Source organism: Schistocerca americana, chromosome 1 (genome assembly GCF_021461395.2).
Source record: "Schistocerca americana isolate TAMUIC-IGC-003095 chromosome 1, iqSchAmer2.1, whole genome shotgun sequence".
In the NCBI taxonomy this organism is placed as follows: Eukaryota; Metazoa; Arthropoda; class Insecta; order Orthoptera; family Acrididae; genus Schistocerca; species Schistocerca americana.
In genome coordinates this window covers 420,103,017-420,121,820 of record NC_060119.1, presented here as the reverse complement: position 1 = coordinate 420,121,820, position 18,804 = coordinate 420,103,017, and the positions used below count along the sequence as shown (strand labels likewise).

Here is an 18,804-nt window from a genome sequence, read left to right as displayed (position 1 = left end):
GAAGAGACAATCCACGATCCCGCCGGGAATCGAAACCGGGATCCCGTGCGCGGGAAGCGAGAACGCTACCGCAAGACCACGAGCCGCGGACAATGCAAGAATGATATTGTAAAACTAAAAGGTGAAGTAACTAATCGCATAAAGCAAGTTGCTGAAGACAGCAATCAGCTATGTGAACAGTTAAGCGCTGACTTGACTAAAGTACAGGCCCGAGTAGATCATGTTGAAAAACAGTGTAATGAGGAACATAAAATTCTGGCTAGTAAAATTAAGGAGGAAAGTGACAAATGTAAAATTTTTGGAGGGCAGGTGTGTGCAAGAATGACTGATTTAGAAACTAACTTGTTAGAATTTAGTACAGCAGTGAATGGTAACTTACAAGAGCATGACACTAGACTAACAAATGTAGAACAGAAAATTACTAACTGTAGTAGTCGTGTGATGATAAATAGTATCGCAGTCATCTAAATTACCTATGATAACCGCAGACAGTTTTTGAGATTTGATCCCAATAAGAGTGTGCATCGCAAAGAGTTCTGGAGTGATTTTGAGAATGTGTTGCCTAGGTCATGGAATGACGACAGAAAATAGGCTTTGTGGCATCTAATCTTATGGGAGAGGCATGTGTTTGGGGAAATTTAGCTGTAGACAATTATGGCAACATGGGAAGTTTTAAACAGGCGTTCTTTCAGGGATTCAGGGGAAAAAGAAAACGGATGGAAGTATTAAACAGCTTTCGGTCAAGTGAAATGTTTAACCCAAAGAAAGACACTTTTAAGAGGTTTGTGCAGACGTGGCTGTTTTGTTTTACATGACTACCAAGTTAGAAACAGAACAAATTATAAAGGAGTTAGAAAATAAGTTGTATTTGTAGTGGCGAAATAAAATAGTTTCTGCGCCCAGATAGGACATAAACGAGTTCACTGGTTACTTGAAACGCGTAGAGAATCTTCTGAAAGGAGTGGAAAATTAAAAAAGATATTATTGGGCTCCTACATGGCAAAATGAAATGAAAGTAAACAGAGTAGGTGGCAGAGAGCTATCACAGAGGAAGGTGCACAGGACGAGGGGGCTTTACTGGATATAGAAATTACGACAGGAACGGGAATGACAGCTGATACGATTGTGGTGCAAGATCTTAGCAAACTAAGCACTGCCTACTAAAGAGAAACCTGTAGGGAATATGGAAGAAAGCACTGTATGTGCGGAAAGTATAATAGAGGAGGAAGATACACCGGCAGACGAACTTTTAGGTAGAATAGAGGAGATTCTATCTGATAGCGGTGGAGCAGTTTCAGATGTTGAAGAAGGTGTAAGTAGAGTGTAAGAAAGCTCATGGGATAATGATGCAGCTACAAAAGTATATGAAGCTGGGAGTTATTTTGAAAATTCTGACAACATAAAAGGAAGTGCTGCCGAATCTGAGAGGATTAGAGAAGGTAAATTTTTGGAGAAATGTTTTGACTTCTCACTAGTAGACAGAATAATTAAAGTTGCCACAATTAAATTAGAATAAGACCCGATAAATATGTGTGTTATTTCCTTAGAAGGTATAGGAGTGGACAGACATGAGGTAGTGCGGGATTTATTGGAAGAACCAGATACTGAAACTGTTGAAGGATCATCAGGGCAGCCCGCATCTCGTGGTCGTGCGGTAGCGTTCTCGCTTCCCACGCCCGGGTTCCCGGGTTCGATTCCCGGCGGGGTCAGGGATTTTCTCTGCCTCGTGATGGCTGGGTGTTGTGTGCTGTCCTTAGGTTAGTTAGGTTTAAGTAGTTCTAAGTTCTAGGGGACTTATGACCACAGCAGTTGAGTCCCATAGTGCTCAGAGCCATTTGAACCATTTTTTGATCATCAGGGCAACTGATAATAGGGGTTAACTTTTTCTAAAGAAAAAGTTCCTTGCTCACTTGATAGCGGTTCAGATGTATGTGCAGTATCAAAAAATTTTGTAGATGCTATTTCCAATCGGAAAGAAATAGTTATTATGCCCGTCTCCACAATAAACATTCTAGTAGTCACAGATAAAAGTAAGAAAGCAGTAACTCATGAGGTCATGTTACCTGTAAAGATTCAGGGTGAGCAACTGCACCAGAATTTCATGATAATTTTCGGGTTGAGGGTAGAAATGTTGGCTGGGTCAGTTTTTCTGCAAAAATACAAAGGGGATATCGATTTTACAAATATCGACGCTGTGGTTATAGTAAATGGAAAGCGCTTGGCAGTGCCATTTGCAGGAAGAAAGCGGTATCCGGCAGGAGAGGAATGTGATATTCCTATACGTTGCTGCAGGAAAAAAGGGGATATAGTGTGGAACAATGAATATGGAGAAAGGAAGGTTATTGACCTAAAGAAGTATATACAGACAGAAGTAGGGACAGCAATAGCTAACTGGCCTCAGGGCAAGTGCATATTTGCTACAATAAGTGTTTGACGAACGTCAGGCATCCCGAGTTGTTAGCAATATTATTTCCTTTTCGTTTTCGTGTCGTCAACCTACCTCTTCTTCATACAGAACTTCTATTATCATCTGTTCTTTCTTCGCTATCTTATATACAGTGCACATATTTTTTCGTAGGATATAAAGAGTTATTGACAAATAAATTTCAGTATGAAATAAAGTTACTAACAGGCTAAAGGAATGATTGAGAAGAATACATGAAAGTATAATAAGGCAATGTAAAATGGAAGTGTGGTGACATGTTTTTCTACCTGTTTATTTAAAAGTTTCAAAACAGAGGAAATACTGTTATGACTGTCAATGAACATGCCAAGAGATTCAGTACAGATGTAAAGGTGAACATTTGTATTTTGTGCAAACTGCCAACTGAGGCACTTACTGTAAATGTTCAAAACTTTGTCATTTATTGTGTATTTTTAATATATATAAGCTTATGAAACAGCAAGTGTTACCCTTTATATGTAAAGATTTTCTAAAAATTATGAAATGTAGTTAATAGTATTTGAGAGTAATGTTGGAAAAAATATGATCAGAAGCCAAGAACTTGCACAGTGAAGAATGAATGTTTTCCCAGCAGTAACTTGCTTGAGTATATTTGAGTCTGAAATGCCTTTCAATAACTGCTGTTTTTAAATCTGACTTGGGTAAAGATAGGGGTAGTTAGAATACCAATTAGTTTAGATTAGTGTAGATTAGTTCACGTTTTACTGAAATACAAGTTTTTTTTCTGAAAAAGAATTTATTCAGAATAATAGTTTAGTGGAATAATGTTACTACTGGATACATAGTCAATGATAAGCCAGAAAAGTGTGTTTGCAAACACACCTATTATGACCAGAAACAAATAGCGTATGTATTTGGAAGAAATACTTATTATTTGGCTTAGACGTACTGGATTTTGCAGATACGCCAATTCTGGAAACCGGACACGAGACTCACTTGTACCTTACAGATGATTGGACGTTGATGTTTGTAAAGCACCCAGGAGTGGAACTGATATAAGAGTAAATGTGAAAATAAGTACCCACACTGTTTCATCGAAAACGAAAATATGTCATTTATATAGACGATCACCATATTGGAAAAAAATTTGCGACATATAGGAAATGGTTCCCCTGTCACACTATTGTTAAACAGGACAAGGATGCCAATAATAGCGCTTTTTATGAGCAGTTTGTGAAAAAACTCTGCTTAGTTAAAAGAGGCCCTCCATGGCACCTTCACTTAGTATAATTTTTTTTTTTTTTTTTTTTGATGAGCGCTCACCATAGCGGATTTCAGGAATAGCTTACACTTATAATGAAGGACACAAAACAAAGTGCATTTTATATAAATATGATTTTAGTGACTTAATTTAGGAAGTTTTTTCCATTACAAAACATTCTTTTTACAATGAAAATTGGCAAAGTAAAGTTTAAGGATGAAAGGAGTTTAACAAAAGACCTAAATTGTATTACTTTTTATCAAACGGACATTTGCTTTGTTAAAAAGAATCAAAAATTAGAGTTTTGAGGAAAACTTTATTTGTAATACTATTAAGTCCAAGCCATAAAAATTTGATGTATTATCGTAACACAGTAAAATCTTTTCAAAATTTTCATTTTTGAATTTGGTATTTGGCATTCAAAAAATATGTAATGAATCTGTGGGTAATTAGTTTTCGTTTGATTAGTTAAAATTACGACTAGTAATAATTTTGCCGTTAAAGAACCTCAAATGTACTTGAAAGTAATTTTCGGTTCACAGGGCGGGGCGGGTTCCTCTCTCACTTCCTTTAAACAATCTTTTCACCTATCTGCATAGGCTTCAGATTATCTGTCCCTTGAGTCTGCGATAGTAGATACTAGTTTAGTCGACAAAAGCAGCCTTTGGAAAAAATTCGATTAAATGCCTACCACGCGAAGATCACGGAACTCTAGTCCATAGGCAGTAGCTGAAAGTTAGTTAAACTATCGAATGTTTGGGCTTCTTGCATGACTCGTTCGAAAAAATGTCTAAAATTTTCTTTTAGTTGGTTTATTGTCTCTAAAACAAGGAAAAAGGCTATCAAGTCCTTATTTAATATCCCAACGCTAATTATGAAATGTTACTGACTGTCTCTGTAATAAGTTCACACCCAAAAGGAGCCAGAAGATGTTTAGTCCAACCCGATATCTTAAACGTCCTAAACAGTCACTGACCCACGCCTACTTGCGAGTTAACACAGTCAATCGTCCAGTAATCTTCTGGTACAGAAGTGCTCGCCATAATGTCTCGTAATTTGGACGAAACACGCCACGCGGAGTTTACTTACGACTTGAGAAGTCCACGCGCGAAATCTCCTAAAATAAATTACTCACAAGACTCAAACTTTCTCAAAATACTCAACACTGTCGTCGCTTTTCATCAACACGCGAGAACCGATCAAACGCGCGGATTTCTTCATTTTGGAACAAATTTTAACAGCGCGATTGAACAAAGGTGTTTACCGGAAGTGGCTCCCGAGCGACATACCGACTCATAGATCAGAGGCACCAAGCCCTAGTCAAATGAGCGGGAAATTGGCTAGTATGATAATTAGCAAATCAGATCACCTCGAGCACTTCTATACTCGCGGTATTTCTAATGTCATCCAATCAGATTACCACACGCAATTTAGACTATAAATCTCGTAATTCCGAAACTAGATAAAATTTAATGAAAACAAAATACGATTCCTTCCACAAAGTAAATTACTAATAAATTTAATACTCAACGCCCCTTCCGGCTGCCTTTTACAAAATCAAGCTCACTTGGACATATGTCACAAATTCCCCCGTAACACAACAACTTTCTCACGCTTATATTTACATAGTTTTAATAAAATATCACATTTTCACTTTACGGATGTCCTCCATTCACTTTTTCCAATGTACTGTTAATTCGTCCGAAATCTGTGGCAATGAAACTAAAGAAAATTCCAGAAAATTAAATTATATGAACCTATCTTCTTCGTCGTAATTTCAATTGATACCGTAGATGAATACCTTACGGTGCCTAATTCAGTTTGACAATGTCATCACGATTATTACGTGTTTCAGGTAAAAATTTATATCTTCGAAAGTATGGAAGTTACTGATTTGAAACATATGGTTGTTTTATCCATAAAATATGGAATACAAGGCATGAAAAAGAACATTTAATTTATAATAGTACTTCTTCACATTCATAAAATGTACGGGTTAAGTACTGCACGCAACGTTAAGCAAATACATGGCTCGCCCGGCCCAGTAGCCAGCGCAAGCTGTGCGAGCGCGATAACCAAAATCCGATCTCCTCCTAGCTCCTCGGCAAGGTACGTTTTTAATGCAAGATGACTAGTAATAATTTGCCGCGTTGTTAGAAACTGCCACTTTTCTTGATTACAGACTATGACGTAGACACTACAGATCTGATGTCCACGGCATTGTCTATATTCAGTATCTGATTACATTAAAAAAGAGGTACGTCAGTGATGTATTGGCCAGGAAAGTCTTGTGATTTTGTTGGATTATCTCTGCATAACCAATGACAAGTGCCTAGATAACATATTTTCATGTCTATGGGACAAATTACTGAAACGTTGAGTACAGATTCTGATGTCACAGCACTAGCTGTTCCAGGAATGTCAGGTCATAAATTCTTAATAAAATAGAAAATGTACTGAAAGCGACATAATCCTGATATTCAGTGGGTTCTTTGAACAGATTACTCTAATTGCGGCAAACACGGAATAATTTGGCACTGCTAGATTCCCGAGAAAGTTAGAGTAAAAATCAGAGTTGGCACATGACTTTCTGACAACGAAATGATCTGCAAAACATTTCAAGCGACAATTTATTCGTAACCAATTTATTGGCTACGACATTCAGAGTAAAACTGAATAATTTGTAGAATAGTGGAAAATTAAACAAATGTGACCCAGGTAAAGTGATGGAATCAGATATTTTTGAGGGTTTCAAAAAGAATATTTGGCAATGATAGAGGAACATACAGGACAAACTGACCCTACGACTTGCTTTAGACGACATTGAAGAAGGGTAAACCTCTGTTCATCAATTTACAGAAAGGTTTTGACAATGTTCCCTCCAATGCAATCTTTGAATTTCTGAAGGTAGCAACGATGAAATGCTATCAGGAATAAGTTATCTACACCTTGTGCATAAACCAGACTGCAATTATAACAGTTGGAGGACATGAAACGGAGGCAGACGTAGAGAAAGGACTGAAACAAGAGTGTAGCTACCCCCGATTTTATTCAATCTATTCACTGAGCCACCAGTTAACATTTTTCCGTCCGGCGACACCACCAACAGTGGTGTCGTGTGCATAGTATCGCGCAGTGGCCGGTGACAGCACTTTAGTATCCTTTACTCTTTGTTGGTGTTTTGTTTAGGTAACTATAAGTTACACACGTCAACAAGTTTTTCACCATGGCAGACGAAAGAGGCGATTATTTATGACGAATGCGCGGACGTCTTGTCTGACGTTCCGGACGACTTGGTCGATTGGGTAGAAGACATTGGATATACAAAAAAAGAACCAGAATCGTCGGGAGATAGTGAAATACGTCCAAGAAGAATTCGGCGAACGCTACGGCTGGCAATTGATTCGGATGAATCAGACGAAGAAGACAGACTACGATTTACTGAGGATCAATAATAAATCTGAAGGATCTCCGGGTCCACACATATTTCCCAAAGATACTCAGAGCGTCGTAGGTATCGCAGTACTATATGTTGGGAACGATCTACTTGAATATATTAGAAACGGAGCCAACAAGTATTACAGTCAAAATTGCAATAGAAGGAAAGTGGATACAAAAAATGCCAAATTTGTCGAGGTTACGGGCCCGAACTTAGAAAATGGTTTGGGCTTGCTATCCTTATGGGAATTACTGGTAAACGAATCCGTTGCTAGACACATCGATATTTCGCCGCAAAACGATGTCCCGGACCGATTTAGACAAATATTATCATTTTTACATTTTTCCGGCAACAACAATAAACCGTATGATTCCGACCGGCTTTTCAAAGTGCAATTCGTAATTGATTATTTTTCCAAAAAGTTTAAAGAAACGTTTAATCTAAGTCAAAACATCTCAATTGATGAAGGAATGATACCGTGGCGTGGACAGTTAAAGTTTAAAGTTTAAAATCAGTCGAAAATTACGAAATATGGCATACTCATTCGGATGCTGTGTGATTCGAGTACGGGGTACATTTCCTCATTCAAGATATATTCCGGCGCTGGGCAACCTTTAGCAAAAACAGTCATGGCACTATTGACACCTTCTTATGCAAAGTGCCATCACCTCTCCATGGATAATTATTATAATAGTGTAGAACTTGCAGAGAAGTTACTTGAAAAGAAAATTCGTGTTTGTGGAACGATACGCCAAAATAGAGGATTTCCAGAAAAATTCAAGCGCGCAAAAGTCAATGTGTTTGAAGCTTGTCATCAACGGAAAGGTGACAAGCGGCCGGCGACAAGCCAAGTAATCCGAATTAGCGCTGCTGGCGCCAAGCGAATAAATTTGTACGAGACGTGCGGAAGGCAAAGTGTTAAGAAAACCAGGAAGAAATTTGGAAAAGGAATTAAAGTCGAGGGAGATAAAATAAAAACTTCCTAATACTGATTCTTATATGCGAAGTCAACATGCTTCCCTTTTTCAAAAATCCTTTTCCTTGCTATTCCTCTGGAACCCAAACTAATATTCCCTGAGACTGGCTTCTTTGACCATTTCCATTGTTCTGTAAATAATTAGTGTAGGTACTTTGGCGAAGGTCAGCCACCTCATTGTTAGTGATGTAACTAGGCAAAAGATCGACAGTTCAGGCTGTAGCCTCGACGACGACTGACATTCCTACACGTTGCTGCGACTTCTCCTGGAGCCAGGGTAATAAATAAATCGATGAATCCTTTCACTATATGGCTGATTTTAGGCTAGATATCTCACACCTAAAGCAGCTCCTAGCCAGTCAATATTATTGCTCAAAACTTTCGATTGTGCAATAATATCGAACGTGTGTGGGTTATGTTGAGATGTTACAGAATAATACCAAACTGATTGAAACTTTTAAAATATACTGCGCAACCTGAGAAATACTGTGCCTTCTGTGGGCAGTACTGATTGTAATATCCTTGTAAATAGAATTTCAACGCATAGATTACTATCAAAACAAAGGTGTGAAAAATGGTTCAAATGGCTCTGAGCACTATGGGACTTAACATCTGAGTCGTCAGTCCCCTAGAACTTAGAACTACTTAAACCTAACTAACCTAAGGACATCACACACATCCATGCCCGAGGCAGGATTCGAACCTGCGACCGTAGCGGTCGCGCGGTTCCAGACTGAAGCGCCTAGAACCGCTCGGCCACTCCGGCCGGCTCAAAGGTGTGAAATCACTGCTCTCGAGCAGAAGCACCCTATCAGTGCCGGAAACACAAGATCGCATTATTGTTCCATTGGCGGGTGCTTGACGAATCTCACAACCTTGTTGTTGTGATTTTAAAGAAACAATTTGCCGAAAAAGTATTTATACCCTCACTGTGTAGCTTGATAATAAACCATCTTTCCATTTACGCTTATAATCATTAAGTTTTTCAATTTCTGTTTTAGTTTGGGAAAAGAATTAAAATTTAAAATGGCATATAGGTAAATGTACCATATGCGTTACTTAAAACTCGTCACTGATGACACTTCTGAAGAAAAAAAGTTCAACAAGTCAGATGAAAATAATCACCAATTCCGTTGAAATTTCAGGGGAATTCTGTAACCTAGTGTATGATTAACAATGAACATATGGGACTGAAACTTTCCAAAAGACTTTATTTTTACACTTCAATTACGTTTGACTTACGAAAAAGTACAGCAAATAGCGCACCATCTTCCCGTTCATCTCCCTGCACAGAGTGAGCAAATGAATCTTCTTACTATAAATATATTTTAGTTCATAGTTGATACTGGCTTGAACGAACAGTTCATAAGGGTCTGCAAGTCGTCATTGTGTTCACAGCTTCAGAGTAGCGAAAGTTTTACCAGGTTTGCAGTAAAAATGCAGTATTGTTCTATTAGAAAAACAAATTTGATGTGTCTTTATCTCTGGATGATAAAGTTACAAAAACATAATAGTCATTACTTGATAAACACTTGAGACTACTCATTAACGTTAAAATGGATTCTAAATATATATAATCCATATTAAAACTTAAAAGATAATTATGGTGAAGAAGTTCACCACTTCACTCTGAATGGAGATAGGAACAAAAATATGGTACACTGTTTGTTGCACATTATTTTTATATCTCTGATAAAGAACAGGGAGAAAATCCTTTGGTAAGTTTGCATTCCAGTTGTTCACTATTAAAATTATGAAGGACGGAAGGATTCCGCCAGAACTGAAACAGAATTGGCGACTTATTTTTGTCTGATTTGTTAACCATTTCTCGTTTGAAGAATCATTATCAGTTACGAGTAACAGCTATATTTCTCTTGTTGACAGGTTTGGGAAAAAATTGGAAATTTGTGGTAAGGACTTATGGTTTCAAACTGCTGAGGTCATTGGTCCCTAAGCCTACACACTACTTCATCTAACTTACGCTAAAGACGACACACACACCCATGCCCGAGGGAGGACTCGAACCTCCGACGGGGGGAGCCGCGCGGACCGTGACAAGACCCCCCTAGACCGCTCGGCTACATCGCGAGACGTTGACAGGTTTGTTTCTTTTGCTGAACCACAGTGTAAATTGCAAAAACGCACTTTCCGATAGCTATTGCGACAGAATCTTGAAACAGAGTGACTTGTTAAATAGGCAATAGGCAACCAGAGAGGTCAATACATTACGGAAAATCTCACTGTGTAGTTTGAAGTAAGATAAGATAAGAAATAACACGTTTATTTTCGTACTGACAAATTCTCTTTTCACTAGCTGTCAGTGACTTTTTGAAAACTGCAATACTGGATTGAAAAAATTAAATAAAAACTACACTTTGGCTATATCATCGCAGTTCCATATGTTAAACATGCCGAAAAATGTTGTCCTGTTTCTGTGCTATCGTCTGCCAAAACCTTATTTCGACATCTCAAAGGTGTAGGAGAGATGAGGTGTGTTACGCATATTTCCTTCTCGTGTGCGTATTGTCGGAAGTGAATGTGCTACATAAAATAAATTTTCTCGAGGTTCGAGACAAATAGAGACATCCAAATTAAAGAAAAATTCGATATGTTAACTGAATTTCATATACAGCAACATATGGTGTAATATGCACTAAATGCAAAACCATAGTGACCCATGTTTTTGCACAGTGTGTTAATAAATGAGCATATCGCAATAAATATGAGCATTAGAAACATGATGGCCACTTCACCACGAAGCTGATATATACACTTATCATCCAGAACGTTGTGACCACCGATCTACAATCGAAATAAACCAATCCAGGCGATAGCAGTGTCACCGGCGAGGAATGATTGCTAGTCACACCACACACACACACACACACACACACACACACACACACACACACACACACACCAACGCGCGCGCGCTCTACATTTAGTACCAGCGAGCATGGTGTGTCTGTGTAGAACAGGGAAGGTACATGATCTACCAGAGGTTGACCAAGGGAGGACTGTGACGGCCAGGAAATCCGTTATGAACATTTCAGAAACAGCAACTCTTGTCCAATATTCGAGGTCTTCAGTACATGGCAAAAGCAAAGTGAAACCAAGAGGTTGGGCGGCCACTCCTCATTACAAGATATCGTAGGCTGGGCAGACTGGTAAAACAGGACAGGCGGTGAACTGTGGCAGAACTAATACAATCAGACTTTAATGCTGGGTAGAGTACAAGTTAGTCTGAACACACAGTGCACGAATACTCCTAACGATGGGCCTCTACCTCAGCCTATGACCCATGCACGTGCCAATGTTAACACCACGACATCGGCAACTACGACAGAAACGGACACGTGACCATCGGCACTGGACGCTGACGAAGTGGCAGAGAGTTGCACGGTCTGATGAATCCCGACACTTTTCTCGTCATGCCGATGGGAGGTCGCGAAGTAATCGTCTTTCAGAGGAACAGCTCTTCGACACCTGTACTGCGGTACAGAAACAAGCTGACGATGGCTCCGTAATGTGTTGTGGAACAATCATGTGGACACCCACGGGTGACATGGCGCTCGTGCAAGGCACCATGACAGACAAGGACTGCCATACACTGGTTGCAGACCATGTACGCCCCTTCATGATTATAATATTTGCCGAAGGCAGTGGCATTTTACAAGATAGTGCATCATGTCACAAAGTCAAGAGTGTGATGGAGTGGTTTGAGGGACAAAGTGACGAGTTCCAATTCTTGTATTGGCCCCCCAACTCGCCATATCCGAACCCGATCGAACGCATCTGGGATGTGACTCAACGTGGTGTGAGAGTTCATAGCCCGCCCCCGGAATTTACGGGAATTCGCTGACTTGTGAGTGCCAACTCCTGCCAGCGATCTACCAAGAACTCATTGCTTCCATGCCACGAAGTGTCACTACTGTTATCTGTGCCGAAGGTGGACACGGACATACTGTCAATTACGTAGCTGGTCATAATGTTCTGGCTGCTCTGTGTAAAGCTGTACCTAATGTAAAAGTCCGCAGCTCGTGGTCGTGCGGTAGCGTTCTCGCTTCCCGCGCCCGGGTTCCCGGATTCGATTCCCGGCGGGGTCAGGGACTTTCTCTGCCTCGTGATGACTGGGTGTTGTGTGCTGTCCTTAGGTTAGTTAGGTTTAAGTAGTTCTAAGTTCTAGGGGACTGATGACCATAGATGTTAAGTCCCATAGTGCTCAGAGCCATTTGAACCATTTTTTTGTAAAAATGAATTTTTTGTTACCAAATAGTTTCTGTAAAATCGTGTTAGAAAGACAGCAGAGCCAGCACATGACACTGGTCTACTCCTAATGGCACTGTTGCACCCTGACTAGCAGCTAGCCAGTGTTCTGCACGTACAGCAGTAGGCGAGCATTGCTGCGTGTGACAACGCTGCGAGTTGGGACGCGGACTACCAGCTTTCTTTCTGCTCTTAAACTTACTGTTCTCCCATACGTACCTCTGAAGGTGGTGAACGTAGCGGAATAGATTGGGAGATTTCTTGAAGAACTGATCCTTAAAACAACATAAGGGCACAAGGTACCTGTTTCAATGTTTTAAAGCAGAAAAGCGATTTAAAATGGAGTTGTCTTCGGAGAGCTGAGATAAGCGCGCACAGGTGAGATGCAATGTGGCGGGACGAGACGGAGGTGTGTCGGCAGGAGCGCGCTGCACCTGGCGTGCTACGCGGGCGAGGCGGACGCGGCGGAGGCGGTGTTGCGCGCGGGCGGCCGCGCGGCGGCGCGCCGCTGGGACGCGGCGGGGCGCGCCACGGCGCTGCACTGCGCGGCCAGCGCGGGCTGCGAGCGCGCCGTGCAGCTGCTGCTGGCCGCGGGCGCCGACGTCAACGCCGGCCTGCAGGCGGGCTCGCGCTCCCCGCTGCACTGCGCCGTGCTCAGCGACGCGCCCGCCTGCGTCCGCGAGCTGCTCGCCGCCGGCGCCTGCCCCAACACGCCGCAGGTCAGTCCGCACAGGCTACCGCCACCGGCCTACGACCGTGGCCATCACATTCTAGACCGACTGCCGGCCGCTGTGGCCGAGCGGTTCTAGGCGCTTCAGTCCGGAACCGCGCTGCTGCTACGGTCGCAAGTTCGAATCCTGCCTCGGGGATGGATGTGTGTGATGTCCTTAGATTAGTTAGGTTTAAGTAGCTCTTAAGTTCTAGGGGACTGATGACCACAGCTGTTAAGTCCCACAGTGCTTAGAGCCATCTGAATAGACCAACTCGGGGGTAAATTTGTGTCAGCTTGGAAATCCTACCTGAGTTTCCTTAAATTTCAATTGCAAATTTACTCCCTAATAGAAACTATAAGAGAACAGAGACTGTAACGAACAGATTTTAGAAGCACTCAGGAACTAAAATCCGCAGTCAAGATAACGGTTGCAGTGATTCAGAGAGAAATTGATATCTTTCTCACATTGATGGTAACTATTAAAAACTTGTAAACTTCCAAATGGTTTCTTCTTCTTTTCTTCTTCTTCAAAGGGTTACAAACATACAGTGATCTATTCTTGAAGGTTGGAACTCAAACAAAACTTAAAAACTCTGTCAGGAAAATGAGGTGGTCAGTTCCCGACTACACAGCAGGTAATCTGCTCCTCCCCTTTGTTGGCAACAGCCCTATTTCATACGGTTGGAAATTCTGGTGCTAAGGTCATAACCCCTAGCCCCATTCTGGTAACTTCCATCCAGACCGAAGATCGCCACGAGCTAACACAGACGCGAAATCACTTTGTTCTTGGCACATGCCACCTCGCAGATAGTTACAGCTTGCGCATTCGTTAATTTAAGCAAAATGTCATAATGTTACTAGAGCACAGAATGCCACATTCGTTATTCAGCATGCGTGACTTCTTTTCGTCTTGACTGAACACCGACAGTACCAGCGATGTGGCAAGAAATTATCACAACCATCCCTTTTTTCACTTCCATCGCAAGCTCATGGGTTCAGTACTCTTTCTCTTGCACGAAATGATCTATTAATGCATTCTCTCACAAGCAGAGTACTAGTGGTGGTTAGGTTCATATAGCATTGTTTCTTTGTATGTGGATGCTATTAATATCTACTTGACGTTTCTTTCGATATACCCTGTGTTAATTGGCGACTCCATGTTGTCTTGTGCACTACGACCAGGTAACAGGTATACTTGAAAAAAGAGACAGCATTGGTCGTATATTTTTTACTATTGCAAAATCGATTTTCTGTCACTGAGTGACCATCTTCAGTGCTATATTGTATAACTTAAATTGGGATGCACTGTTGTCACTAAACTTACGGCAATCACATAGACTGAGACTATGTGATTGCCGTAAGTTTAGTGACAACAGTGCATCCCAATATAAGTTATATAATATAGCACTGAAGATGGTCACTCAGTGAGAGAAAATCGATTTTGCAATAGTAAAAAATATACGACCAATGCTGTCTCTTTTTTCAAGTATACCCTGTGTTGCTGTGTATTGCTAAAACATCAGTGAAGCCTCTTCTCAGTTCACTTTTGCGACTTTCTATTATCGGTATGCATCTCACTGTTAAAGCTGTGAGGACCGGGCGTGAGTCGTGCTTCGGTAGCTCTGATGTACTCGCTTCGGCGGTACATATACTAAAATTGGAACGATACAGAGAAGATTAGTATGGCCCCTGCGCAAGGATGACACGCAAAATCGTGAAGCGTTCCACATTTTTCAAACAAAAGCCGGCACGGTAGCTCAGCGTGTTCGGACAGAGGGTTACGTACCCTCTGTAATAAAAAAAACTGAGTTAATCGATCATCGACGAACTTAATCGGATGTCTTACGACGTCCGCCCCGAGCAGATACAACGAACAAACGCGGACAAAATGTGAATTTTTTTTAAAAAAAAGAAGATGGTAGAGCACTTGCACGCGAAAGGCAAAGGTCCCGAGTTCGAGTCTCGGTCGGGCACACTGTTTGAATCTGCCAGGAAGTTTCATATAAGCGCACACTCCGCTGCAGAGTGAAAATCTCATTCTGGAAACATCTCACTGTTAATCTTTAATGTGCTTTTAAATTTCAGCTGCAAACCGTAAGTCCCTCCCTCAGTCTTCTGATTAATCAGGGACCACTGTAAGTAGGTACAAAGCCGATGATTTTCAGGGTTGGAACTGATCACAAAGGTGATTTAGATCCTAACAGAATGTTAATTTTCCCCTTCCTCCCTTCCTGTAAGGGCGGCAATTTTTGTAACAGACCATACTAGAGTCTATCATTAATCTAAGACCTAGGAAAAACGCCGATGGGTACCAACTTTCCAAAGTTTACATGAGATTTTATGATAAAGAAAGTTTAGAATCAGATATAAGACAAACAGAAACTCTATTCTAACAGCTTCTTTGTTCCACTCAAAGCTGTATAGTAGAGGAATCCACAGCCATAAAGACCAAATCATCCCCATATACGCTACGTAGATGCCTCAAGAAGAAGAGTGACAAGTAAAATATTAATTCCAAGGCTGATGAGACTAGACTTCAGACGAACAATCACACTGGTCAACACGAATTTTGTTATAAACAGTGCGAATGGTGTTCTCAGCTTAGCTGTGGATGGTCAAGCCGAAAATGAAATCAGTTTTTGGTTACTGGACTCAGTTTTACTGTGACATATTACCCTCCATTTCTCCAAATCATTGACAATGCTGAATGTTGTTATTCTATTGTGGTTTAACTTAAATATGCTACAGATTTAATTCTTGAAAAATAATCGAAGTTAGTAAATAGAATTGCCACACAACTCTCAGTTCAGAAATATGCCTCCAGGAAATGAAGGTGGTTTGGCACCACTACCGATGATTCATGTTGTAAGTTGTCGAATCATCACATTGTGTTGTTGGCACTTCCATCTCAGCACCGACGAGGAGGACACGGCAAGTGACATCGCCCGATTTCTCAGGCAGTTCACTCGGTGGAAGAGGAGTCAAATAAGCTAACACGTGCCTCGGCTTATCGGTACATTACTGTTTCTGAAAAAAAAAAAAGACTATCAAGTTTGCGAGATATTCTATGTGCGTTATCCTCAGACATAATTGTGGTTCAGTGTTAAGTGTCGTGGCTTCTAAATTTTGCGCCCCATATTCGAAACCCGATTATTGTTGTTATGTACTTTATTTTTATTGTTTTAATTTATGAACCCAAGACTGTAGAAGATAACTACTTGAATGTTTCTTATCAAATTAGGAAAAAAAGGTGTTATATTAACCGTAAAATTATAACTGGAGTCTACACACTGGTATTTATTATCTAATATATATATATATATATATATATATATATATATATATATATATATATATATATCGGAGTTCCAATTTTTTTTAATTCTAATATTTTAATATTTCATTCTTATATTAAATCCTATACTTTACTCATATATTTATTCTTCGGGAAGATTTGGTGTGCCCTTTGACGATAACGATTGTAGACACATTTGAAACGCAGACATTCCAAACACCACAGGCATCGTGCGAAGGTAGATTTGCCACAGTGGCTTTTCCTCATATGAACCTTACTCAGGAATGAAACGTCGTTAATATGGGCGAAGATTTCGCGCGCTGGAAATAATTTGGCGGCAAACCATGCATAACGGATCACTTTTCCGAAAACTGGTGCTTGCTATTGATTGTGAATCAAGATAAATTATAGGAATTTCACCGGAAACAATTTCAAATGATTTTCTCATTTTTTAAATTCACTCATCTGACGTACAACTAATGGACAAATAAGGACAACGGTACATCAATATAGCCTGGAAAACAGTCGTGTAGTAACCTTCTAAGACATGAGTAGGTAAATGAAAAACAAAAAGCAATAATCGGTTTTCGAACACGGGATGCAAAATTAAGAAGGCATGACGCTAACCACTGTGCCACCATTTCGCCTGAGGATACTTCGAGGTAAAGCGCATTTAAATTACTTGAAATTACCTGAAAATACTCGAAAACGTAGACCGTCGTTTTCTCAGAAACGGACGAGTACCTACAAATAAGCCGTGAAACTTTTTCACTTATTTCGACCCCTCTTCCACTGAGCGAAGTTTCTGGGAAATCAGGCGATGGCACTTGCCGTATTCTCCTCGTGTGAATTTGTTTGAAGATAGTGCTCGTTGTCCTTAAGTTCGAAAAGATTTGTGATTTGTGTTAATTCAGGAAAGGAAATGCTTCATCCTGTGCATACAGAGCAAATTAGTTTTGTCATATCTATGGAAAGTTAACTATGAAATCGCAAGAATGGAAACTTAATATCCTTGTAAAGAAGCATAACAAAATTGATTTGGGGTGTAAGGTTTGCGACCAGGACATGAATTGGGTCCTTAACATAAGCTGTTCTCAAGTATTACACTCCTGACTGGTTTGTTAAAAGGATCACGCCGCACGCCCTTTGCTGTCGCCAAGGTTTGGACGGGGAAACAGACGGCCCACCGAACTGTTATTTTTGTCTGACAAAAATATGTGGAATCACATCGAAAACTAGTAGAACTGTTCGATATCCTAATTTACCATCTGCTGTAAAGCTTGTTCGATACAGTGAAGAACTGCCGATAAGAGAGCATACAAAATAACTTGGCCCGTACCTGTGCAGACAGTGTAATAGAGGAGCGGACAACGGTAATGGTAGGGGTTGCACTGTGGTCAGCCACCGCGCGGTAGGGGAGATGCAGTTCAACACCTGAAGGTTACTCATGAGAACTTGTTGTCTATAGCTAGCGACCCTGCAGACGATTTTATTAACAAGCTATGGCATTAATTCGACAAACTAACTGCTTATTATTAATAACACAATTGATTACAGGAATAAGATGAAACTGGAACAGAAGGAGCGATTTTTCCAACTGACTTGTAAACTTTTTCTTTCCTTCTCTCGCTATCATTTCACCTCACTAACATGCTAATGCAGCTGAAATTGTGACATAATCCCGAAACAGTCAATTATTATACGTGAGCTGATGACAACAGCTTATGAAAAGCTCATGCTCAGTATAATAATAAACGTGTAACTTCATCAGTTTGTTGCAAACCATACTTATTCTCACTTCACCAGCTATTGGTTGCCATTGAAATAATTACGTTATTTCATTTTAAAAAAATGTAGTTACTCGTACATCACTGTAGATACGGAAGTTTTGCAGCTATGGCAAAATCTCTCCACTATGCAAACTATTAATTCTCAAAAACTCGTTTCGGTATCGGGAACCATTTATGAGAAGAGAGGGACGTTACGAATATTTCACTTTCAATCCATCGTTTGCGCCGCAGTTTGGAAGTGAGTGCACTGCAAACAATCGAATTTCTCGAGACTGGAGACAGATCTTCAATTTAAAGAAAACTTCAATCAATTAGCTAACATCCACAGTAATGTATGACCAGCATGCACCAGACGCAAGCTCATAACGATCCCTATTGTTCATTGCACACTATTCGGATTTCACAAAGTAACTTATTTAATACTAAAATATCACACTATGACCATTAACGAAATGATAGGCAGTTCACCATGAATCTAGCATATGAAGCTATGAGATGCGAGAGTGTCTAATTTTTTTACCGAACAGTTTCTTTGAAATCGTTTGACAAAGCTTGTAGCCGGCATGTGCACTCCTCCGTTCTTGCAGTGTAGGGTGTCAGCCAACTGCTGTGCCATATGGGCAGAGAATGTTTCGTTCATAATGAACGACGCGCACGGCTC

General features: G+C 40.5%; 1 protein-coding gene and 1 non-coding gene across 2 annotated transcripts in view; both read left to right on the top strand.

The window, feature by feature from the left end:
• Positions 1 to 18,804, top strand: part of LOC124556351 (transient receptor potential channel pyrexia-like) — a 206,458-nt gene that overhangs the window by 88,559 nt on the left and 99,095 nt on the right. Inside the window, exon 5 of the mRNA XM_047130351.1 lies at positions 12,768 to 13,065. Coding sequence (XP_046986307.1) covers positions 12,768 to 13,065 — 298 coding nt within the window. The remainder of the gene's footprint in view (positions 1 to 12,767; positions 13,066 to 18,804) is intronic.
• LOC124554791 lies at positions 14,686 to 14,792 on the top strand. Its single transcript, XR_006968452.1, has one exon. It is a non-coding gene; the product is annotated as a U6 spliceosomal RNA (small nuclear RNA).